The 26,105-nt window shown below is 46.7% G+C and overlaps 1 protein-coding gene across 3 annotated transcripts; it reads right to left on the bottom strand.

Annotated features, from left to right (window-relative positions):
* Window positions 1-4,194: 4,194 nt before the first annotated feature.
* On the bottom strand, window positions 4,195-25,182 carry KCTD6 (potassium channel tetramerization domain containing 6). Of its 3 annotated transcripts, none has more exons than XM_053378388.1 (4): window positions 25,062-25,179; window positions 11,823-11,969; window positions 11,541-11,647; window positions 4,195-6,863 (listed from the first exon to the last, which is right to left on the bottom strand). In XM_053378388.1, the coding sequence occupies exons 3-4, from the start codon at window positions 11,565-11,567 to the stop codon at window positions 6,177-6,179; spliced, it is 714 nt and encodes a 237-aa protein (XP_053234363.1). In that variant the 5' UTR covers window positions 11,568-11,647; window positions 11,823-11,969; window positions 25,062-25,179; the 3' UTR covers window positions 4,195-6,176. The 3 variants fall into 3 exon arrangements, with proteins under 3 accessions (XP_053234363.1, XP_053234364.1, XP_053234362.1); XM_053378389.1 differs by having other exon boundaries at window positions 11,808-11,969; XM_053378387.1 differs by lacking the exon at window positions 11,823-11,969 and having other exon boundaries at window positions 25,062-25,182.
* Between the last annotated feature and the right edge of the window lie 923 nt (window positions 25,183-26,105).

The raw sequence follows: 26,105 nt of genomic DNA on the forward strand, positions 1-26,105 counted from the left end.
CAGCTGCTGGGTGACCTTGGGCTAGTCACACTTCAGAGCCTCACTCATCTCACAGAGTGTTGTGGGAGAAGAAGGGAAAGGAGATTGTTAGTCGCTTTGAGACTCCTTCGGGTAGTGATAAAGCGGGATATCAGATCCAAACTCTTCTTCTTCTTCCCTATAGCAACTTTATTGATGGCAGAATTCCGGTGATGGCAGAAGGGATTGCTATGGCTCTTCTCAGGGCCTGGCCACACCCACCTGTCACTCACTTGATGTCATATGACCTCAGGTAAAGCCACGGCTGCAAAGGAGCAACTGGGAACATTAGATTGGGTCTCCCAGTTGTTCCTTTTGCAAGCAGGGTTTGCAATGTAAATCTGGAGCGGAATGCAAGCTGCACCATTTCAGCCAGGTCAGAGCCACTTCATGTCATACGATTTCCAGGTGACTGGCAGCGGGGCATGCTTGCCCACCTAGGACTGGCTGCAACTTGAGCCAACCCAAAATGATTCCGCCCCTCTTTCTAACACACACATTTCCTGCGTGGAAATTCGCCTGCACTAATGTAAGCAGAGGCATGGAATTGCCTGTTATTATTCTTGTTTTTAATACTTTCAGGGAAACGTACCTATTCTCCAAGTGCCTAACCTGTAAAAAAAAGAAAGAAACTCGGCAAGATGCCTTTAAGAACCACCAGACCCTTAAGATGTAATTGTAGGTCTCTCAAACCCACCTCACAACCTCTAATTTAAAATCTCGCTGTGGTGACAGAGCTTGCACTAAATTAAAGATCATGCGCAGGAAAGACAGGGGTATAGATGTTTTAAATTAATTTCACACAGGCACCAGGCTGGCAGAAGCACACAAAGATGAAATTAAGCTAATGATCGAGTTCAACCTGCGTTGCTTCCATTTAATCAGAGTGTGCAATTTAGGAAGAGCACTTTTAAGCAAATAAATTGCAATTCAGATGCTTCGAAGTGGGGAAGGGATGCAAGTTCATTCCCTGCCTATAAAAGGAACAGTGGCTTCATCCACGGGCACCTCTGCTAACCTACCACAATGAATTGTTATGAGGATAAAATGTGGGGAAAGCCACGTATGCCATGTGAAGCTCCTTGGAGGAAGCAGGGGATACACGTTTCTTGCCTTTTTAGTGATAGACTACTACAATGCACACCATGTGGGACTTACCTTGAAGACTGTGCAAAAGCTGCTGCTACTGCTGCTGCCAGGTAAGCATATAGGGCAGCAAAAGGGGCTCATGTTTCACCAATCCTTAAAGCACTGCACGGGCTGCCTATGAGCTAACTGCGCCTGATTCAAGGGATTTTTACAAAACCCCAAGTGGCTTGATACTCAAGTACTTAAACCAAGTGCCTTCCTCAGTTTCTGTCAGTTCAGGCTTTGAGATGGTGAAGCTGTGCTTGTAGTCCCTTAGAGAGACGTGGGCCATGATGCAAAGCAGAGACTTCTCGGTGGTGTCTCCCTAGTTGTGGAATTCCATCCTGGTGGAAAGCTGGCTCCCCCCCCCCCGGCTGTTATCATTCTTGAAAACTTAGAACATAATTTAGTACAGACTGGACGAGTTCAGCAGTCTAGGTATCACCGTCTGTTGAATTGTATTTCATTGCTGACAAGGGTTTTATGGTTTTATGCATATTTTATTTTTATGATTATTGTGCAGCACTTTGAGCTTCTACAAGAGGGGGGAAGGCTGAGGAACAAAGAGCAATAAATAATGATCTTGTGAATAAATTAAAGGAGCACAGTAAAGGAATGGGGGAAATCCTCTGCTGGTGTTTAAAGCCATGAAGCTCATTTGTGGGTCCTTGAGCTGTCACCTTCCCTCATCCTAAGCTGCCTTCTTTGTTGTTGTTAGGATAAAGTGCAAAGGGGGTGGAGGGCAAAGAACCACCGAGTCCTGAAATCAGGGAGGAAAGGCACAGACAGAATAAAAAGGTAATACCCTCAAGCTGAGGTGAAGACGAAGGAGGGCTCGTAACAGCTTGACAAAGGCCACCTAATGAGTTTGTAATCTGAGCTACAAATTGAATAGATCCAGTTACAGATAGGTAGCCGTGTTGGTCTGCCATAGTCAAAACAAAAAAAATTTTTTCCTTCCAGTAGCACCTTAAAGACCAACCAAGTTAGTTCTTGGTATGAGCTTTCGTGTGCATGCACACTTCTTCAGATACACTGAAACAGAAGTTGCCAGATCCTTCTATATAGTGAGAAGGTGGGGAGGGGTATTCCTCAGAAGGGTGGTGGGAATGGGTGATTGGCAGATAGCTGTGATGAGCCTGTTGACGACTCTTAACGACTGCAATAGGTCTTACAGGAAAAAGCAAGGGGTGAGAAGGTGAAAAATGGCTTTGTCATGTATAATGAGATAAGAATCCAATGTCTTTGTTCAGACCAGGTCTCTCCATGGTTTTAAGTTTGGTAATGAGTTGCAATTCAGCAGCTTCTCTTTCCAGTCTATTTCTGAAATTCCTTTGTAGTAAAACAGCTACTTAGAGTCGTCAACAGGCTCATCACAGCTATCTGCCAATCACCCATTCCCACCACCCTTCTGAGTAATACCCCTCCCCACCTTCTCACTATATAGAAGGATCTGGCAACTTCTGTTTCAGTGTATCTGAAGAAGTGTGCATGCACACGAAAGCTCATACCAAGAACTAACTTAGTTGGTCTTTAAGGTGCTACTGGAAGGAAAAAATTTTTTTTTAAATTGAATAGAGGATTTGTTTCCTCACACTTAAGTCATTGTGCTGTATCTGTAGCTCATTAATGCACTACGTCAATGTAGCTCCATGGCGTCATTGAGATGAGTACTTTAAACAAAAAGAAAGTGTCATTCGCAAGTGAAGCTGTTTGCCCTTGTATAGTTTCCTTCAGAATCCAAGAGGTGATGGGTCTGTCTTCCCCACACAATGTTCTATTTTTAAATGGTGCCGCTTAATTTTTTTTAGATTCTGCTATTCGTACGTTGAACAATTCTAGCCATTGCAAATAAAAACATGTGATGCCACGTTAACGAAACGACCGGTGTTCTTGGTTTGTCAGTGGAGACATATATGAGGAGAGAACAGCTTTTGGGGAGGGGTGCAGAATTTATTGGTGCTGGAGCCTCCAAATCTACTTCTAACTGGATTGAAATACTGGAAAGGGTTTGAGGAAAGAATCAAGCAAACCTTGGATGAAGCTGGCAGGGCCTCTGCTTGATGTTTAGAAATGTTTTTAGTCTTGAGTTAAATTTTGCAGGCCTCTGTTGTCTTCAAATTCCACATTCCCCCTTCTTGCATTCTATCTTCTGGGATTATTTTATTTGGGAGAGTTTGGTAAAACGGCCAGCTAATACAGGTCCACTGAAACAGCCTCTTACTTATCGAAGTCGTCTCACAAAATTAACGAGCCTATTTGTAGTACCCAGGCAGCTGTTGCAAAGCAGAGGGACAAGCAAGCTATTTCACTTTAGTAGCGAAATACATTAACAACCCTATGCCACTATTCCAGCAACTCCTCCAGCCAAGCTGGTGCCAAATGTATTGCTCTGCTTTCCTTTGGACCACATCAGTGAGGACGAGAGGGCGGTCTTGTTGTCTGGGCAGCCCAAGACCTCCCTACACACTGCCCATTGTCATTTATCACTCACCCTTCATTCTAAGGTTCCAGGATGGGTTACAACACTTGAACACAATACAGTGGTACCTCGGGTTAAGTACTTAATTCGTTCCGGAGGTCCGTTCTTAACCTGAAACTGTTCTTAACCTGAAGCACCACTTTAGCTAATGGGGCCTCCTGCTGCTGCCGTGCCGCCAGAGCCCGATTTCTGTTCTTATCCTGAAGCAAAGTTCTTAACCTGAAGCACTATTTCTGGGTTAGCAGAGTGTGTAACCTGAAGCGTATGTAACCTGAAGCGTATGTAACCCGAGATACCACTGTATTGAAAACAGCTGAGAACATAACCAATTTCAAAAAACCTCTTATACCTAAACTTTCCCAAAGTTTTTAGCAAACTTTATTGAACTTTTTTGGCTTTTACTGCTTTCATATAGTCCGCTTAGATTTCTTTCTCTTTTTTTGGTCTTTAACTGAGCAAAAAATAAATAAGCAAACACTGTAGGGGAAAACACGCTGGCACAAACCTCCTTTATCTGCCTGAGGCAAAAACCTCCCTCCCTCTGACATCACTAAAGAAGCAAAAGCAAGACTTAATGACTTTTTAATTAAAAACCCTTCAGGTCGTTCGCAAGCAAGGTTGCAACAATTATTGAATGAATAGGTACGCACACGCACACAAACACCCCCCCCCCGAATGCCGTGTTCCAGAACTGCTTTCTGTGCGAGCTCTAAAACATGACCTTAAAGGCATCTTACGTTGTAATATTTATAATACTGTTTCTCTCACATTTCTTGTGCTCGTGTATTTCATTGTATAAGGGACATCTGGTTATATCTGTGTTACTACAAGCCCCTTGCACAAACACAAAGCGAGAGAGACTCCTGCAACTGTACATTTCTAAATACTTTAAAAAACCGTTTATCTGCATCCATGAGAAACAAGCTTTTTGTTTGTTTTAAAGGCAGAGAAGGTCAGCTCCTGCGTTCTTAAGAGAACCCTCTGTTGTCCCGAGGGCTCATCTGGAGGCTGGGAGAGCAAAGGGTGTTCTGGCATCTATTAGCGCTAAGCAGACGCAGAACACAAGCGCTCAGATGTTATGACGTCATAAGCCTGGGAGGGGTAGGAAGGCTTCGTGAAAGATCCCCGAATGACGGGAGATCAGCAGTGGCGTTTGTGCATCTCCACAATGCAAATGCAACAGCAATACAATAAAATGCATATGAAACGTACGTGCAGACTCGCTCCTTCTTCCCCTTAACAAGCGAAATTGTAAAGCAAGATTTGTTTTTTAACCCCATTCAAAAAGCATTTGGTGGGGCCTCAGAGGACCAGATCAAATTGTTTCAAGGGCTAGATCTGGCCTGCAGCGTGCCAGCTGGCGTTCTTTATTCTACGGGAAGATGCAATTCTTCACAATTATATTCCTCTTGCCCAGCCCAGCTGCCATGTTTAATATAGATCCCTAAATCCTGACGAAGTTCATTGCAGCACTGTCATTATTTTGGTTGCTTAGAAAATTCCAACCAGTGATTCTAAAAAGTTTTCTTTCTTCATTTTCTTTTACTCCTATGCACCTTGGAATAATTTTGAGAGAGCAAAAAAACAAACAAACCCCAAATCTGTAATTTCCATTTTTTTATTAGCTTCTTGCTGGCAAGCATTACACCTGGGAATAATACTGCACCAGGCATTTAAAAAAAGGTTCTGCCACGGGGATTATTATTATTATTTCATTCCAAATCCAATAGAAATACTTCTAACTGTATTTTTATCGCCATAGGTAATATTTGGTTGCTTGTTTTATAATGCATAGAAAGAAAGAGTTCTCATAACTGTAAAATGCTGTACTGCTGACAATAAAACCAGGGGCAGAAGAAGCCTGATGGTACCTCAATTATTTTTAATACTGCTTGCTTACCGGTTTATGAAAACTAGGTTAGATTACATGATGGTAGCTTTTCCTCTCCCCAGCTGCACTTTAACAAATCTGGGTACAGCCCAGAGAGAACTTCTCCTACACAAACTTCTCTTGTACTGTTTCTTATTCGTTTTGGTGTAGCTTACGCATGAGATAATTCACACTGGACTGGAGCCTCTGGAGTGGTTTGTAATAGCACTAGACGGATTAAACACAGGTTAAAAACCAGGAGACGATTTTTAGCACTTTACATTGTACTGTGTGAACACCACGGAAAACGTGTCCAAAATGTAATTATTTCACAGTCCTTCCAAAGATGTCCTCTTGCTTCATCCTTTGCGAAAATAAAAAAATAAAAGATCCTTTGATGGAAGGAACAGGCACATGCAAACATTTCCTCACGACATAACGGAAGATTAGAGGCCAGAGCATGCCCATTCTCCGGTCCTTAGGAATCCATAATAAATATTTAAAACAAATATATATATATATATATATATATGTATATATGGAGAAAGAGAGAGATGCAGAGATTTTCTCCAATGTTGTTTAAGTGGAAGCCAGTCTCCAGTCTCTTAATACCTTGTTCTGAGAAGCTGCTACATAGCTTCTGGACGGTAAACAAACGGGGAAAGAAGGGGTGAAAAATCAGTCGTCCGTTTTCTGTGCCAGTCTACAGAAAGTCCAGTTATGTTCCACCGTATTTTCATTGGCTCGTTCGCTCATGTGGTGGACCCTGGTGTTTCGGATGGTGAAGCCTTGCTTTGTGATGTACTCCATCAGGTGGACCCGAAGGGAGACTTCTTGGTGGTAATCGCAGGGCCCAAACGTGAAAGAAACTTGGCAGTCCCTCGTGTCCATCATATGCTTGTTCCACTTGGTGAAATAGTTGGAGATGCCTTCCAGCAACGAGTGGACCTTGGTCGTGATGGTCAGCTGCGTTATGATCACCGCTACTGGGTTGGAATATTTCGAGAGCTTGCGAGTGCTGGAGAGCTCCACCACTTCCTCAAAGGTATCCACGGGATACAGAGGTTTGGGCTCGTTAAGACACTGTATCAAAGGTTCGATCTGGTAGAAGTCCGCTTCTTTACGAAGAAGGTCGAATTCCTTGAAGTCCAGAGGCAGAGTCAGCTCTGACGTTCGTAAAAAGTTGAGGACGTACCGGAAAAGCGGCCCGTCCCGGTCAATGAAATAGTTGCCCTGGGAGTCCCTGGCAGTGGGGAAGCCTCCCCGGAACATGGCTCCCAGCATGGAATCGGGGTACCTCGTGAGCGTGGTGAGCGACGTCGTGTACAAATGTCCACCCACATTCAGAGTGACCGGCTCAGTCATCTGCGGAAGTGGAGAGAAGTTTCAGAGCTCTCACAAGCCAACATATGAATACCCCGTAAGTACCTTAAACAACCATTTAAAAAACCACTGCTTGTACAAGCAAGCAAGCAAGCAATAAGAACTGCACTTTCCCCCTGTATGACTTAGCATGGAGCATTATTATCCAAAGTTAATTAGGGTATAGCCCAACTTGCGCTCACGGAAGGGTTTGTGATCCAGAAGAACAGAAATGGAGGGGAGTTTTCCTGATTTGCCCTTCCACCTGCAGCCACAGCTGTCAACTTACAGATTTGAAAATAAGGGACCAGCAGCCTTGAAAATAAGGGATCAGAAGCCAAAATAAGCGATTTTCTGAGCACAGGTATGTTCAACTTCTGAGCCCCTCCAAGCCAAAGGCAGAAAGCCCAGCTAGCAGCCAAACGAAGCCTCAAGCAGTCGTTCCCACAGCGCAGCAACCCGGCAAAGGGGATGCAGCAAGGAAAACCACTGTCACCTCTCCACTGGGAAGCGCTGAGCAAAGGTGAGTCCCCAGGCAACGCAACCGATCTGATCGGTACAAGGCATGCAAGCTCCACCCCCCAGTCGTTCTTAGACTCCTTATTGGGGAGCAATGCAGCCAAGCAACACAGTTGGAGCCTCCCTCCTCCCTGGCCGGCAGGGAGGGAGGGAGAGGAGCTGCTTCCTTTGAAACCCGGGAAATTTAAGGGACAACATCAATAAGGGACAGCAGCGGGACACAGTGCTGGGATAAGGGAGTTTCCCGCCAAATAAGGGACAGTTGACAGCTATGCCTGCGGCTCTCCCTCTTGCCACCTGCCGCCCTGTTCTGGAGGGTCCCTAGCTCAATTTTCAGGTGGCACAAGGAGGGAGCAGGGGAGAGAGGACAACCCCCCCCCAAAAAAATTGCCTGTCCTCTTAGCAGAGGAATCGCTTGAATCAAAAGCCCCTTGTCTGAGCCCAAAGGCATCAACTGGATTCATCCCCTGATAAGGCAGAACAGTATTTATAATCTGGAACACAACTGTACCATCCTCTGGGAAGCATTCATCTAGCCATATAATTAGCTGCTCTCTTGGGCCGAGGAACAACTGCCGACGGGTGACTGAACGCAGCCACCTATCAGTGGCGCAGCATCTGACTCACCCCGCATCACCCTGGCTCTGCATCCCGTTCTCACCTGGCCTGCCATTTCCTTTTGAGATCACAGCGCAGACCCTGCCGCTCATGCAGTTATTCTACTGTGCCGCCACCCCTGCGCACAAGTGTCCCCACCTCTTGTCCAAAGAGGAGGGGAAGGTGGGCAACCAGGTGAAGGGAGGCGTGACTGCCTCTTTAGCCTTAATTTAGGTAAAGGGGCCCCTGACCATTAGGTCCAGTTGTGACTGACTCTGGGGTTACGGCGCTCATCTCGCTTTATTGGCCGAGGGAGCCGGCGTACAGCTTCCAGGTCATGTGGCCAGCATGACTAAGCCGCTGCTGGCGAACCAGAGCAGCGCACGGAAACGCCGTTTACCTTCCTGTTGGAGTGGTACCTATTTATCTTCTTGCACTTTGAGGTGCTTTCGAACTGCTAGGTTGGCAGGAGCAGGGACCGAGCAACGGGAGCTCACCCCGTCGCGGGGATTCAAACCACCGACCTTCTGATCGGCAAATCCTAGGCTCTGTGGTTTAACCCACAGCGCCACCGGTGTCCCAGCCTTAATTTACAAAGCTGTAAAAAGTAAGAGGTGCAAAAAAGGTACTTGCACCCCAGGGTCAGTCGCAAACCACTGTTCCCTGTGGCACTCCTGGCACACACACATTGGTTTGCACCCAATGTTAGCTCTACTCAGAGCACAGCCATTGAAATCCATGGCAATGACTAGCTTAGGCTCATTCATTTCAACTGGTCTACTATTAACCCCACTGGGCTTTATACAATTATGGTACCCCCCTGGAGGCTGCACTAATTGGCTCCATGCGGCCAATTTCACCCAAGAATGAGCTCACTTAGGCACCCCGTGTGCCTTTGTCCACAATGCTGCACAACTCTTTTGGATATTTTTTTGTGGCAGTGTGTCTGGAAGGGAGGGAACCTGCTTAGCCTTTACAGTGTAGCCCAGCAAGCTACAGAGTCTGAATTCAAGCACAATGCCTCTCCCTCCCCCTTGCTCTACGCACATTCAACATATACTAGGCAGAAATAGCTCAGCCGAACAAAAAAGAAACCAATGCCGAGAGGACCCGCGGCACCAGATTTGAGTAAGGATCTCTTTTAGGTCGAAATAAAAGAGCGACATAACAAATGAACTGCTGAAATGAAGAGCCAATTAGGAGAAATGCGTGATTTGCCCAGAGAAGCCCCCCAGGACGAGTCAATAGAAATAGCAAAATAAGGCTCCTTTAAAATATTATACTGAAGCTGGAGATAAAACTTTCTGGCTGCAAACATCAATGACTTCTTGACCACTGTACTGGAAAAAAACAAGGCAGATTCACTTCTGGGCCAGGTGGCAGATTCATGAGCGAACTAGCAGGACATAGAGTGCTTTTGAGTCAAGGTGAGGTGCTCATCTAATTCTTCCGTTGCCTGCGGGATGGTTTTTAGAAAAGGAAGCTTGGCATTAGGAGATTCACCTGTGCAGGACTTATTAAATGGGATTTCAGCTGTTCTTGTGCATTAGGAGCTATTGACGGATACTGCCCATTCTTTCAAAGGAAAAGAGGAAGAGGTGGAAACTTTCTCAGATATGAATACAGTCTCTAGGATGTAGGCAAAGGACACCTGGGGTTTGCAGTATCCTGCCCACCCCCCTGCACAAACCAGGATCTTTCTACCTACCACCAACTGCCCTGTGTGAAAGACCCTCATGACCTAATATAACATTATGTTTTGTTTTGAGATGTAAATGTTACTTATAAACAGCCTTGGGAGGCTTTGTACCCTGAAAGGCAAAATTTAAGTACAGTTACCTTGGTTTTTAAACAGCTTAGTTCTCAAAAGTTTTGGCTCCTGAACGTCGCAAATCCGGAAGTGATAGTTCCAGTTTGCAAACTATTTTTGGAAGCCGAATGTCCAACGGGGCTTCCGATTGGCTGCAGGAGCTTCCTGCAGCCAATGAGAAGCCGTGCTTTGGTTTCCGAACGTTTTGGAAGTTGAGTGGACTTCTGGAATGGATTCCATTCGACTTCCAAGGTATGGCTGTAATTGTAATAAGTAATACTACATGGGTGTTGTTGTTCTTTAGTCGTTTAGTTGTGTCTGACTCTTCATGACCCCATGGACCAGAACACGCCAGATACTCCATGGGTAGGAAGCTGTTAGAAGAGTGCCAACAACAAAGATCCTTGTGACATAAATTCAGAGTAGCATAAATTCCCATGGAGTTGCCTGCTTTGTCAGACGGATGAGAAAGATCAGGTTCACCATACCCCCTGCAATGCAGGAATTTCAACTAAAGCATTCATGACAGATGGCTACCCAACCTCTGCTTAAAAGCTGTCTTCAAAATTAGCCAGGCGCATTTTGCACCTGGCTACCAACCATTTGCAACCAAGTGAAGGTGCCCTGGCCCCAGGACGGTGCCTGACACCTCCACCATCTGGAGGTGCAAGCCTGGGGATCATTGGATCTTGACTGTTTCCACACACTAATAACACATCCTGTAGGATTCTATCAGTTATATTTTATCTGCACTATTGGAATGAATTTCAGGAACCTGTGCAGCCTGAGTAGGAGCAGTCACCATTAAGAAAAATAGGTCAGAATAGGTCAATATATATATATGGCCTGTCCCTGGATCAAGCCACTTTTCTTCTTTAAGTTCTCAAAGCTCTTAACCTAGCTCAAGGTTGTCATCTGAACTAGCCAGATGTTTAACTGATGATCAATCACAGTCAGTTCATCCTTTGAAAAATAAGACATTAGAGCAGTCTTACCCAAAATGGCAACAAAGCATTCTATTTGGGCAGCTACAATCTTGCTTTTTTAGGGGGACGCGGGTGGCGCTGTGGTCTAAGCCACTGAGCCTCTTCGGCCTGCCGATCAGAAGGTCGGCGGTTTGAATCCCTGCAACGGGGTGAGTTCCTGTTGCTCGGTCCCTGCTCCTGCCAACTTAGCAGTTGGAAAGTACGCCAAAAAGTGCAAGTAGATAAATAGGTACTGCTCCGGCGGGAAGGTAAACGGCATTTCCGTGCACTGCTCTGGTTCGCCAGAAGCGGCTTAGTCATGCTGGCCACATGACCCGGAAGAACTGTCTGCGGACAAATGCCAGCTCCCTCAGCCTATAAAGCGAGATGAGCGCCACAACCCCAGAGTCGTCTGCGACTGGACTTACCTGTCAGGGGTCCTTTACCTTTAATTTTTCTTTAAGGAGCCATTTGGCGCCTAGCTTATATTATCTGAGTTCCTAACACTGCTTAAAAACCTCTAATGAATGTGATCTTCGGGCTGGAAGAAGGTTCTCCACCCTTGCCTGCAGCTGACAGAGGAAATCTGCCGGCCAAATCTTTGGCTGTAGGTCTGTAGCCAACAACACATACAGGGTATTACTACTGGAAGAAATGGAGCATTTGCATGGGGCCAGCTGTCTAGTAAAGGAACACAGGAGGGCAGATTTAAATACATGTGCACAGCAGACACACACAGAACCCCTGGGAGAACTAGCCATGCCCCCACAGCCCAGCCGGCATACTTACTATATATCCCCAGTCTCCATTATCCATCTGTTCCAATGCGCGAGCTGCGGGAGCCTGGATTTATTGGAAGTCTTTGAAAGTTTATGCAATTCACGGCTTATTCCTCCCTGGTGGGGGTGGGAGAGAGGAAAAAAGCAGAGCAGATTGTGAGCACTTTCAAGATGGAGAAGAGCAAGAACAAGAGAGCGGTGTTTCAGGCTCTTTGCCTGCGCCTCTGATTCCAGCTACAAAGAAACTCAAGTACAATCACCTGCAAAAAAAAATTACCTTCCCGCCACTGACCTTCTTGCATCCTTTGCAGGTGTAGAGAGCCGCTGAGCCTCGCGGGGGGAAAAAAGATAATCATTACGCAGCCGCCTGAGTTAAAATAATGAGCACTTGGTCTCTGAAGGTGATCCACACTTTTAAAAAATGGTCCGCATATTTTATCTGGGAGAAAGGAGACAGTTTTCAAAGGTTGCCCTATACAAACATATGCCAAGGGAATCCTTCGCTCTGGACATGTGAATCAATGACATGGATGTACCTCAAAATCCAGCTGCCCCAAGCTGGGTCTCCAGCTGTTTTTGGACTACAACTCCCATCATCCCTAGCTAGCAGGACCAGGGGGTCAGGGATGATGGGAATTGTAGTCCAAAACCAGTTGGAGACCCATGTTTGGGAAACCCTGATCTAGATGTTTTGGACTACAACAACCATCATGCCCAGCCAGCACGGACGATGGTCAGGGATTGAAGGGAGGCAACCCAGCCAGATGGACGGGGTATAAATAATAAAATTATTATTATGTAAGTCCAGCAACACCTGAAAGGTTCCAGGATGGGGGAGGGTTTGCCATAAATCCATGTGTGTCCTGTACAGGAGCTCTTCAAAGTAAGGAAACTGGAAATGAGCAAACACTGAAAATCAAACAGCAAATAGCCACAGCCATGGGCTAGACACAAAACAACACATAACCATTAGCCAATAAGCTTCAAAAACCTTTATTATTTATTACCACCCAGACTTCGCCAGCAGGTCCCAGGGCGGATTACAACCATTAAGAAAGGAGAATTAAAAAGTTAAAACATAAATTATGTTCACAGTAACAGGGTGGGGTGCTGAAAACACACATCTCAGGGGTCAGAGGCCAGGATAAAGTCTTCAGCATTCTCCAAAAGCTGTACAGTGGTACCCCGGGTTACAGACGCTTCAGGTTACAGATGCTTCAGGTTACAGACTCGGCTAACCCAGAAATAGTACGTTGGGTTAAGAACTTTACCTCAGGATGAGAACGGAAATCATGTGCCGGTGGCACGGCAGCAGCAGGAGGCCCCATTAGCTAAAGTGGTACCTCAGGTTAAGAACAGTTTCAGGTTAAGAATGGACCTCCAGAACGAATTAAGTACTTAACCCAAGGTACCACTGTACAGAGAAAAAGCCACACACACTGCCATGGGAAGGGGGCCTTCCGCAACTTAGGGGCTGCCACAGAGAATGCCCACTTGCCAAGGCACCTACCCACACAGCTTCTGAGGGTGGTGGAAAAACCATGAGGACTCCCTTTGCTGATCTTAACACACAGCCCAGGCTTTGTATTTGGGGCAAATTGATAGTCCACTCCCACCAATTTGGCATTAAAAACATTTTTTTCAATCTGATCTCTTCCTACTCTCTAGTCATGCGGCAACGATTAAAAAAACACACACCACAACAATACCACGGTTTTGTCCTTGGAGCCTTTCGTAACTATGGGGAGCTCAGAACCGGAAAAGCATTTGCTCTTCAGCTTCAATGGACGGCAAACTGTGATCCTTGCAAGTGCTGTGGAAGAATGCGGCTTCCAGTACAATTGCTCTCAGCTTCTTTGCAAGGTCTGTGATCTCACAGGAACGGCTAAGTACAAACTGGTCCAAACAGCGACCCACATTTCCACACGCAAGCACGAACTCTCCACAGTAAAAACAAAACAAAACAAAACAATGCAAGGCTTGGCTGAAAACAGCAGTGATGCTGCCGCCCTCTGCAAAAATCCATCTCGTTAGTCGGAACAATATTTCTTTCCAGCTTTGAAATAACTGGCTCACCATTCTTTCATAGGCAGATAGGTTGGGGGGGGCAGAGAGAGAGAGAGAAAATGGAAGCAGCTAAAATAGGGGCAGTTGACCATTTTCGGCCAGAGGAGCACATACAAAACACACACAATACACTCTCCTCTAGAGCATCTGTGTGAATCAGTTAAGAGAAAAGTAACTGGCCCCTCTCTACTCATCAAACAATTGATCTGATGACTGGTGATTTGCATCCTCATCACAGCACTGTATCTACTTTTAACCACCACCCCCTTTTTTTCTGCTGCCACCCATATTGGGGGTGCTAAGGAAGACCCGAAAATAAATGTTTGGAAGGAGGGGGGGGGTCCAGATCAGGCCGGGGCTAAGCCACCCCAAGCTAAGACTAACATCGCAAAATGGCATTCCGGCGCAGTAGCTTTGCCCACAATCTGTGTGACATATTCAAATCGGACCATGCCATTGGTCGTACCTACGTAGGACTGAAAACATGCAGAAGTTGTGTCAACATCAGAAAATGTTTATTTTATTTATTGAACAAAACACGTACAGTGGTACCTTGGGTTACATTCGCTTCAGGTTACATACGCTTCAGGTTACAGACTCCACCAACCCAGAAATAGTACCTCGGGTTAAGAAGTTTGCTTCAGGATGAGAACAGAAATCGGGCTCCGGTGGCACGGCGGCAGCAGGAGGCCCCATTAGCTAAAGTGGTGCTTCAGGTTAAGAACAGTTTCAGGTTAAGAACGGACCTCCAGAACAAATAAAATACTTAACCCAAGGTACCACTGTATACCACTTCACCATAAATAAAACCTCTAAGTGGTTGGCTGTTTTTATATCCTATCTAGGCTTGGTAGGCTTGCCTAAAGAAAAAGGTTTTCAGTAGTACAGTCGTATCTTGGAAGTCGAACGGAATCCATTCCGGAAGTCCATTCGACTTCCAAAACGTTCGGAAACCAAGGCACGGCTTCTGATTGGCTGCTGGAAGGTCCTGCAGCCAATCAGAACCTGTGGAAACCACGTCGGATGTCCGGGTTCCAAAGAACGCTCGCAAACCAGAACAATCACTTCCAGCTTTGCAGTCTTCGGGAGCCAAAACGTTTGAGTCGTAAGGCGTTCGTCAACCAAGGTACAACTGTGTAGTGAAGGCAACTGACTGATGTCAACTCCTTGATTAATTTGTCACAGCCAGACTCTCCTCTAGATTTGGGGATTGAGTTCTCCAGTCTGTTGACCAGGCAAGTGCAGATGCCTTGGTTCCTCAGTTCCTTACAAGAGCTCTGAGGCTTAAGCAACACATGGACTCCCAACCCTGTGTGATTGAGAACCCAGGCCATGCAAGGTTGCATATCATGAGATCACCTAGTGTGTACAGAGCGGGGCTCCCAGCTGCATCCATATCTTCAGACCTGACAGCAACTGTTTTTTAGAAAGCTAAAGGGGGAGCAAACATGAGGGTGTGGAGCTAATGGATTTCAGAGAGATCTCCATCTTTGCCCACCGTAATCCAAGCACCTTGTCTCTAAAGTCTACCAGTACCTGTAAGAATCTATTATTCCTCGTTTTCCCCACTAAGTCCTCACATTGAGAAGCGGGTGGAGGGAGGAAACAGCTTGAAGGTTTAAGCAAGCTTTTTATCCAAAGCCATGTTTTCTGAGGTCCGTATAGTTCCCTATAGTTAAAGCCATGGTTTTCCCAGTAGTGATGTATGGAAGTGAGAGCTGGACCATAAAGAAGGCTGATCGCCGAAGAATTGATGCTTTTGAATTATGGTGCTGGAGGAGACTCTTGAGAGTCCCATGACTGCAAGAAGATCAAACCTATCCATTCTTAAGGAAATCAGCCCTGAGTGCTCACTGGAAGGATAGATCCTGAAGCTGAGGCTCCAATACTTTGGCCACCTCATGAGAAGAGAAGACTCCCTGGAAAAGACCCTGATGTTGGGAAAGATGGAGGGCACAAGGAGAAGGGGACGACAGAGGACGAGATGGTTGGGCAGTGTTCTCGAAGCTACTAACATGAGTTTGACAAAAATGCGGGAGGCAGTGGGAGACAGGAGTGCCTGGCGTTCTCTGGTCCATGGGGTCACGAAGAGTCGGACACGACTAAACGACTAAACAACGGTTTCTCAAAACACAGCTTATGGCGAAACCATCAACTGTGGGAAACAAAACTGAAAGTTTTTGATGAATTCACTGCAGGTGAAAGTTTATTGCGGGCAAGAGGGGGAGATAAATAACTATCCCATTGGAAATTAACCACAGTCAGATGTTGCGGGCATTTTTCTCCAGTCTCCGAAGCGCAGTGACACCCAATGGATGTCCGTCTCTTGCTTTGAGACAGGAAGAGTAGTAAGTCAATCGGCATCAACCAGCTCAGCTTTTGTGACCAATTTCCATTCCCTTTATTGACCCCGTAGGCCTTAAAAGATGCCTAAATCACTGCTCTTTGCAGGGCAAGGAAGATTTACATCTTCTTGTCTCCTCCGCAGGCAAAAGAGACAGCATTTGATCGCCAGCCTGCTGCGTAGCACCAGAATGAATAATTTATCAAAGCAATTAGTTCAGGCAAGCCTCTTCCCATCCGTTTGCACGGGCAAAAAGGAGGCGCAGACAGCAGATGCCTCATTGATTTGGTGTAGGTTTCCAGGACCGCTAACAATCTAGAAATCTGGTTAGAAAACGTTAACACTTCAAGGAAGGAACAAAGTTATGCACAGCGACAGACTATCGCATGCAGTTAGAACATCACCTTTTCTTTTTCTAAACAAGCTGACTCTGTCAAACAACTTTAGCCTGGAAACTGTAGGGCTGTATTTCGATGGAACCACAAAACACGCACCCTGATTTATTTCATGCGTCCGAGCGTGTAAGCTTTCTGGGGGCAACAATAGGAGGCTCGGCCATTGTCCTCTACGTTTCCTTGCAAGAAATAACAGGATGGCAATTCCCAGGGCAGAAGAGCACGAACAGAGAAGCTGGTGCAAACTGGGGCAATATTACGGCACGCACAAAACTCAGAAGCAAAGTGAGCGTCCCAAGCGTGGCTGCAAAGATCTCAGGTGCCTCAAAAAGCAGCGCTGTGGCACCTAAAACATTATTTGACATCTTTCCCTACCCATGTCCAGGTTTGGCTTCATAGATGCTGATGCTGGATCCTGTTTTATTTATTTTTTAATTGCAACTAGAGATAATTTTTCCTGCTCTGACCATGGCAGCACCTTCGGTCGCCCCACCAACCTGCACAGCTCTTCAACCAGGTTCATTTTTTAAAATGCTGATGACCAGATGTTATATGTTCTATAGCAGGGATGTCCAACCTGTCGACCGCGATGGACAGGTCGATCCCCGGATGATCACGGTCGATCTTGGGCTCCCTCTCAATCAGCGCTGGTGATAAGCAAGTCTGCTTGTCCTTTGTGTGAAATGGGTGTTCCTTAATGGTATGTTAGAAAACAGAAGCAGTTGTTACCGCTGCGTCGCTGTTTTAGGTGCGTGATTTTCCCCCTCCCTAAAAAAAAGCTCAAGAACTTTGGCTTTGTCCTCCCCCCTAAGAAAGTTCAACGACCTTGGCTTGGTCCCCCCTAAAAAAAGGTCAAACAACTTTGGCTTCCCACCCCCTTCATGGGTAGATCACTTCCAGAATTTTTATACTGGGAGTAGATCGCAGTCTCTTGTGTGTTGGACATGCCTGTTCTATAGAAATGGCTTGTCATTACAGTGGTACCTTGGGTTACATACGCTTCAGGAGAAATACGCTACAGGTTACACACTCCGCTAACCTAGAAATAGTGCTTCAGCTTAAGAACTTTGCTTCAGGATGAGAACAGAAATCGGGCTCCAGCGGCGTGGCAGCAGCGGGAGGCCCCATTAGCTAAAGTGGTGCTTCAGGTTAAGAACAGTTTCAGGTTAAGTACGGACCTCCGGAACGAATTAAGTACTTAACCCGAGGTACGACTGTATTATTATTAGTAGTAGTAGTAGTAGTAGTAGTAGTGTTGCTATTTTTATTTTACTATTTTCAGAAAGTTGTGCTCACTTTGCTCAGTGGGCAAAATAAGATTATCCAGGAACAGGATGAATATCTACTACTTCTTTGTTTTACTACCCCTAACAGCAACCCTGAAAACAAAGCTACAAAACCGGGAAGGGGGAGGCGATAACCCATAGTTCAGGAGTCTAATTTGCCTCACTGCCTCCTGCCCCACGATCAAATGTTTCTCCTGCTTCCCAAGGGGTCCACCAATTTTGATGGCAGCGGGTGAGGTGCGAGAAATGTAAATCAAGCACAGTGCTAAGGGTACAAATCGTCCTCTTCCTGATCATCGGATTGATTATCTGATGCGAGAGAACGATGACCCCACAGATCTACGCAGATCAGCTGGGAGGGGGGCAGACGAACTGTGTGCTTTTGTGCATGACAGCGTATGGAGGACCAGCTATTTGCAATGCACAGATGGCCTGAAATTGGGGGGGGGGGGGGGAGAGAGCATGTAGATTGTGAGCAGCCTGAATCTGGCATTACATGCCTGCCAAGCAAGTATCCCACCCTGGGCACAGGACGCTGTAGAGGTGCACGGAGAAAACTGCAAGCATGGAAATTGCCATGGGGGGAAAAGCCCTACTGCTCCCCAAAGCAACCAGCGTACCTATACCCAACCCTAAAAGGAAGGAGGGAAGATGGGTCCCGGAAGATGGAAATACGGCTGGTCAATCCTGACCAGCTGTCGACTAAATAATTTTAAGCTCGCGTCTAGAAATCTGAGCTGGTGCTTTGCTTTGTTTTCAAAGGGAAAGGTTGGAGGATACATGGGTAAGCTTAGCAATGGTATTATGCCTATGCAACGATCCCCAAAAGTGATACCTATGTGGTTTTCATTACACAAGGCCCAGCTTGTGTAAATGTCAGCTAATGATTCACACGCCGCTGCAAAACCTTTCGACAGGATAAAAAAGAATGAAAACAGAATTAAAGTGATCAGTCCTGTTAGTTACAGAGATAGAGCACAGCATTATACTGAGTCAAACCACTGGTCCACCCAGCCCAGGGGGAGGGAACCTGTGGCCTTCCGGGTGTAGCAAAGCTACAGCTGTATCATCAACCTCTGAGAGTTGCAGTTCAGCAACATCCAGCTCACGGTCTTTTACCTAAGATCCTTTTAACTGGTGGCACCAGAGGCTGAGCCTAAGAAAAAGTCATGTGTCCTAACACTGTGTGTGTGGGCTGCTCCCAAATTATTGCAACTGGCTGATGTTCTACCCATGTGAACAACTACTCAGAGGTAAAGGTAAAGGGACCCCTGACCATTAGGTCCAGTCGCAGACGACTCTGGGGTTGCGGTGCTCATCTCGCTTTATTGGCCGAGGGAGCCGGCGTACAGCTTCCGGGTGATGTGGCCAGCATGACGAAGCCGCTTCTGGTGAACCAGAACAGCACAGGGAAACGCCGTTTACCTTCCCGCCGGAGCGGTACCTATTTATCTACTTGCACTTGGATGTGCTTTTGAACTGCTAGGTTGGCAGGAGCTGGGACTGAGCAACGGGAGCTCACCCCGTCGCGGGGATTTGAACTGCCGACTTTCTGACCGGCAAGCCCTAGGCTCTGTGGTTTAACCCACAGCGCCACCCGCGTCCCACTCAGAGGTACCTTGGCTTTTTAAAACCTTGAAGATTTTACAGACAATACAAAAATTGGAATTTGAAAGGGCTTTAAAAAAAATTAACTAAAAAGGAGGCTGTAATTTTCCTTGCACAACTCCATGCTGTCAGTCTTTCAAGCTGTTTGCAGAATGACAATTGCATCCCATTATACTAAGATCCCTGCCTCTGGCACCAAGATATTTTATATATGTAACAGATGGAGTATGTGTCCTAGCTCCAAGGAGAACTACAGTGGCATTTCTGCTGAATCTCTCCCTGTCTGAAACATGTAAAGAATTGGGCATGAGCATTTTTGTTTTTAAAAAGGAAAGGAAAGGAAAATGTTCAGAGAGATTAGATTTACAAAGGAACCTAGGCAGCATAAGAAGTCAGAAAGCATTTAAAATACAGCAACAAAATGATACCATTTAATGAGCGGTCTTTAAATGCAAGTTTTTCAATGACCCACCACTTGGCTATTTAGCACTACAGTACAGCCTCTACTTATGATCATAATCCGTTCCGGAGGCCTGTCCGCTGGGCAAAACCAAACGCTAGTAGAGGCGCCGTTGTGCGTGTGCGCATTCGGCGGCTGCGCACTTCTGTGCATGTGTAGAGGCGGCAGCCACTTGTGCACATGCACAGATGGCAGAAGCCGCTTCTGCGCATGTGCGAATCACGGCAAATCCGGTGTTTACTTCTGGGTTTGTCGCGGTCGCAACTTGGAACATCTGCGAGAAGAGGCGGATGTAAATCGAGGTTCCACTGTACTCTAGTATTGATTATTTTTAAGCCCATGCCCTTGATTTGTTTACCTAACCCCCTTTATGGTGATAACTACTGTACTACAGTCTCATCCCGTTTCAGACTGATGGGCTGCGTTGGTGTTTTCACAAACAGCTGGAAGGGTAGCTACTTTCCCTGCATGGTTTTCTCCCTTCTGTCCCAGGCTGAACATCAATTAGTGCTGGTTTTCAACTTTATGATATTATCATCAGCTAAACATCGCAATATACTGATATATCACAATGTCTGTTGTCTTTGTCCATGGAGTTTTCTTGGCAGGGATACTGGAGTGGCTTGCCGGTTCCTCCTCCAGGTGGATCACGTTTGGTCAAAACTCTCCACTATGACCTGTTCATCTTGGGTGCCCTGCTCGGCATAGTTCATAGCTTCTCTGAGTTCTTCAAGCCCCTTCGCCACGGCAAGGCAGTGATCCATGAAGGGGATCGCCGAAGAATTGATGCTTTTGAATTATGGTGCTGGAGGAGACTCTTGAGAGTCACATGGACTGCAAGAAGATCAAACCTCTCCATTCTGAAGGAAATCAGCCCTGAGTGCTCACTGGAAGGACAGATTGTGAAGCTGAGGCTCCAGTACTTTGGCCACCTCATGAGAAGAGAAGACTCCCTGGAGAAGACCCTGATGTTGGGAAAGATGGAGGGCACAAGGAGAAGGGGGCGACAGAGGACGAGATGGTTGGATAGTGTGTTCGAGGTTACCAGCATGAGTTTGACCAAACTGCGGGAGGCAGTGGAGGACAGAGGTGCCTGGCGTTCTCTGGTCCATGGGGTCACGAAGAGTCGGACACGACTAAACGACTAAACAACAACAACAACATCACAATGTCTGAAATAAGGATGGAGCTATGTAGAGGCGCTGGCTGGCTTCACGGTTTTCCCCACATTGTGATTTTTTTTCATAGTGTACACCCCCACACAAAAAATTCACAATATGTTGCTATGTCAAAAACTATGAAACCGACATCACGATATGGACTTTGAACAGGTTATATCGATATATTCCCCAATCCTACTGAGTATGTGGGCAGGGTTCACATATTACTCAAGTGGTATTCAGCTAAGTTTTACTCATTACTGAAAGTAATGAACCTAGCTTAGGCATGGAGGATGATGATTAGAATTTATATACCTCGCTAAACCCACAGGATGCTTTAGCTGAGATTCCTGCATTGCAGGGGGTTGGACTAGATGACCCTTGGGTCCCTTCCAAACTGAAGATTCTATTACTGTGGTACCTCAGGTTAAGTACTTAATTCGTTCTGGAGGTCTGTTCTTAACCTGAAACTGTTCTTAATCTGAAGCACCACTTTAGCTAATGGGGCCTCCCGCTGCCACCGCACTACCGGAGCACGATTTCTGTTCTCATCCTGAAGCAAAGTTCTTAACCCGAGGTACTATTTCTGGTTTAGTAACCTGGTCTGTAACCTGAAGCATATGTAACCTGAAACGTATGTAACCCGAGGTACCACTGTATTCTATGTTCATTAACTTCAGTGCAATCCTATACTTACCCGGGACTTACTTCCTGCTAAACGTGTACAGTCTTGCACTGCAAGTGGGTCTTACCCTGTTCCACAAGGGTTCTTTAAAAACAAAAGTCACATTCCCATCTACCCACCAAAACAGGGAAAGCTTGAAATGTTCAGAATTCCACAGACTCAGGCCATATGCTGGCATTTGCATCATGATACTACTATGTAGACCAGGGGTCAGCAAACTTTTCCGCTGTCAGGCCGGATCACCCGCACACAGGAGCACGTGGGCATGCTCGTGGGAGCGCACACACCCGTGTGCATGTGCACACTCCTGCTGGCTTTTGGAGCCATGGCGGGGGAGGAGGCGGTATCTGCAGCTTCCTATTGGCTGCAGGAGCTTCCTGCAGCCAATAGGAAGCCGTGGCTGTGCACCACGCCGGTTTAGCTCTGCGCGGGGACTGACCGAGTGGGCGGCAAGGGCCAGGGGCCGGTTTAACGACCCCCTCGGGCCGTATCCAGCCGTATCCAGGTCTGTAGTTTGCCAACCCCTGATGTAGACCATCTGAAGACTCTCTCTAATGAATAGAAGATGAGAAGCTGCAGTGTTTTGTGGACGGTGCCTTGCCCCTCCCAAATGCTATGGGGTCTGATTTACTAGCCACTGCAGTCTACCGCGGCTAAAACAACACGGTGCCTTCAAGAGGTCTTTGGACTCTAAGTCCCAACAGCCCCTGTCAGCTTGGACAATGGTCAGGGATGATGCAAGCTATAGTCCACCTGGAGGATGCCACTTTGATTACCCCAAATATATAAATAGGTAGAACTAATTTGGTGGCTACATAGAAAATCCACCTGCTGTCTAATGCAGCAGGTATCTGTCCATCACAACATATATGGGCACAAGCTTAACATGAGTCAACAGTGTGATAGATTAGCAAAAATAAGCTACTGCTATTCTAGGCTGCATCAAGAGAAGTCTAGTGTCCCGATCAAGGGAAGTCAATAGTCTTGCTCTATTCTGCCTTGGTCAGACCAACACTTGGGAGTATTGTGTCCAGTTCTGGGCAGCACAATTTAAGAAGGATACTGACAAACTGGAACATGTGAAGAGGAAGGCGACCAAGATGATCAAGGGTCTGGAAACCAGGCCTTATGAGGAATGGTTGAAGGAGCTGGGTACGTTTAGCCTGAAAAAGAGGAATGTGCTAACCACCTTCAAATATCTAAGGGCTGTCGCATGGAGGATGGAGCAAGCTTGTTTTTTTTCCTGCTCCGGAAGCTGGGACCCAAACCAATGGATTCAAGTACAATAAAGGAGATTTTGACTAAACATCAGGAAGAGCTTTCTGACAGTAAGAGTTGTCTGACAGTGGAACGGTCTCCCTCTGGAGGTGGTGAACTCTCCGTCCTTGGAGGATTTTAAGCAGAGGTTGGATGGCCATCTGTCATGTATGATCTAGTTGACATACCCTCCCAATTCTGATGGCGGAGCTACTTGAAGAGCGTCCAGCAACAGAACCCACTAACCTAATTAATACTTTCTATTCCTGTCTCCATGGGAAGTTTGAGCACAACCGACAACATGATGCAGTGAATCTGCTTTTCACACAGGGAATAAGGCTATCCATGGATACCAGCTAGCCCTGAAGGCTGCATAAAAGCTTCCAGTGTTGAAAGCAGGATGCCTCTGAGCAGTTGTTGCTGGTGAGCACAAGTAAAAAGAACGTGTTGCTGTGCTTATGTCCTTGCAGGGTTCCCATAGGTATCTGGTTGGCCACTGTGAGAACAAGGCCATCAAATTATCAGTTATTTGGCTTATTATAATTCACACCCCAGGCTGCCACAGGCCTCAAAATATCTTGGTCTGTTTCTTGATTGGAAGCGGTCTTTTTTGACAGCAGTTCCCCCTGTGGAAATATGTGACCATGTGCAAAGCAGACTGACTGGCACTGGACTTCTGCTTATACGAAACAATGCATCTGAGCTAGCTAAACCAAATTCCAAGAACCAAAAGTGACATGATTGCCATAGGTTATAATCCAGGAGGACCTGATTTGGTTAAAGTTGGTGCACATGTTGATTATTTCACTAACAGCAGAAGGGCACCGCACAATTACAGAACAGAAAGTGAAAGATATATACAGTAGAACAGTATTTGCAGCCCTGGATTGTGGGTGGATTACTGGCAAGGATGAAAACACATTGTGCCGGAACCAGCAAAAGACCAAACAAGAAACCCTATTAAAAAAATTCCTTCCCACCCTTCAATCTAAATAAGGATACTCTTCACCTTCATTTCCAAACACTACTACCTTCAGAAGGGAAAAGCCATAGAGCCACAACACAGAGAGGCTATTACTTGGATACCCCAATGGGCTGGCAGAATCATCCTACTGAATTTTAAAAAACGAAAACAGCACAGGGACCCTTCTTCAACACATGCTTTCCTCCACCTTTCAGGGGAATAACCCCACCAAAAAACAGAGGTCCTGGCTATGCTTCAAACTGTCACACATAATACCAGGAATTCCATCTTCCTACAGGAACTACAGAAGAATCCAAGAATCCTGGCAGCACACACATGAAAACAAAAAACAGGTAATTCTGGAAATCATCCATCCTTCAAAACCAACACACACAGAGAGAACTTTAGGTATTTTGCACTCTAATCCAAAGCATGTTGTTTTGCTCAGTGGGACTAATTTCCCGGTAAGTGTAATTAGGATTGCTGCCTTAATGACATAATTCACATGCGCCTGCAAAAAAACCGGGGGGGGGGCGAAATAAAACAAAGTCCAGTATCCAGACTCTGTACCAGACACTGCTAACACAGAAAAGTATGTCCATGTTACCCATTAGCATGTACTGTACTGCAATAGCTGAGAGGATCACTCTTTAACCTCCGTTCAGTGAGAAGGACTGAACGTGTAACACATTTATGAGGTAGCTGCCCAATGTCGAATGATCCAGTATGGCTCTTCAGACACATCCTGATTACTCCCTTAATAGGAAACCAGGCATCCTGACAAATCTCTAAACACACACACACACCAGGTGTCCTGCCTGCCTCTTCTCCTGAAAAGGGACCCAGGTGTCCTGTTCTCGCTCTTCTTTCCCTCCTGAAAAGGGACCCTACCTCCTCTCCTGAAAAGGGACCCGGGCGTCCTGCCTGCCTCTTCTCCTGAAAAGGGACCCAGGTGTCCTGTTTGCACTCATCTTTCCCTCCTGAAAAGGGACCCAGGCGTCCTGTTTTCACTCATCTTTCCCTCCTGAAAAGGGACCCAGGCGTCCTGCCTGCTTACATATCCTGCTCCTCTCCTCCCTTTTCTCTCCTGAACAGGGCTGCATCTGCCACCCCTCCTTTGTAAGAAGCCCGGGCGTTCCGGTCTCCCTCCCTCCTCCCCTTCGCCGCCGCCGCGACGAGGAAGCCAGGCGTCCCGAGGGTGCAACAACCGCGGCGCAGCCGTCCACTGGGCAGCCCTCCTGGAGGTGTCCCCCCGCCGGCGCCTTCCCGCCATTTTATGATGCCCCGACTTCTGCCGCTACTCACTCGGGAACAGGCGCGCCTCGGGGAAGCTCCCTCCGTCTCTCGGCTTGTCGCGCGCGCTCTGCGCTGCTCCCGGGTCGGCGGCGTCGCTGGCTCCTCCCCGGCGCCGGCGCCTCCTCCTGCAGGGCCTGCCTTGCTCCGCGAGGCCTCGTGCAAGGGGCTGGGGGAATCCTTCCTAAGGGAAGGGCTGGAGAGGAAAAGGAGGAACGGAGCCTGGCAAGGCCTAGGCTGAAGGAGAGGCAGTCTCTCCGAAGCGAGCCAAGAGCAAACTATCCTCGTCCTCCCAAGCCTATCGATTCGGATGCAAGTCCCACCGAGTTCAGTGCATGCATGGAGGACCGGGGCTTTAGAGATGAAGAGAGTGCCGTTATGATTATTATTATTATTATTATTACTATTGTTGTTGATGCTATATATTTATTTATATCCAGTGCTTTTTTTAAAGAAAAGGTGCTGGTACTCCCACGCTTTTAACATCTGGGTGCTAGTATTGCGTATCCTTGAGTACCCCCAGAAAAAAGAGCTATTATTACCCTGCTCTGATCCTAAACCTCTGCTGCCTTGCAGGATATAGTACTTTGTAATAATTTTGTTATTTGTACCCCACCCATCAGACTGGGTTGCCCAGATGGCTTCTCTGGGAGAGGAAAAGGCTAAGGAGTAAATCTGGAATTGGATGGCGCCTTGTACACCTCCTTCCAGCGACTCCCGATTCCAAGCTGGTGCCAAATGTATTGCTCTTCTTTGTTTTGGACCACATCAGTGTGGCCAAGAAGGGGGTCTTTTTCTGGGTAGCCCAGGACCTCCATACACACTGCCCAGGTTTGTATCCCAGGGAGGTCACTTTGGTGTTGCTAAAGCAGTGGTTTGAATCCAAACACACACACACCCCAGACAGATGTTAACAACAAATTATACCTGGCCTTTTCCCCCAGCCTGGAGGGACGGACGGACATTAAAGAAACAACTGAACATTGGTGGAATTAAAATTATCTACCTTTAAAAAAGGTAAAGGTACCCCTGCCCGTACGGGCCAGTCTTGACAGA

Source organism: Podarcis raffonei, chromosome 2, assembly GCF_027172205.1.
Source record: "Podarcis raffonei isolate rPodRaf1 chromosome 2, rPodRaf1.pri, whole genome shotgun sequence".
Lineage (NCBI taxonomy): Eukaryota > Metazoa > Chordata > Lepidosauria > Squamata > Lacertidae > Podarcis > Podarcis raffonei.

Bases quoted from the DNA above. Each gene is read 5' to 3' on its own strand.
- KCTD6 (XM_053378387.1), bottom strand. From the start codon at position 11,567: ATGGATAATGGAGACTGGGGATATATA. The intron at 6,864-11,540 runs GTAAGTATGCCG...CCACTTCCGCAG, and splicing joins ATGGAGACTGGGGATATATA to ATGACTGAGCCGGTCACTCT.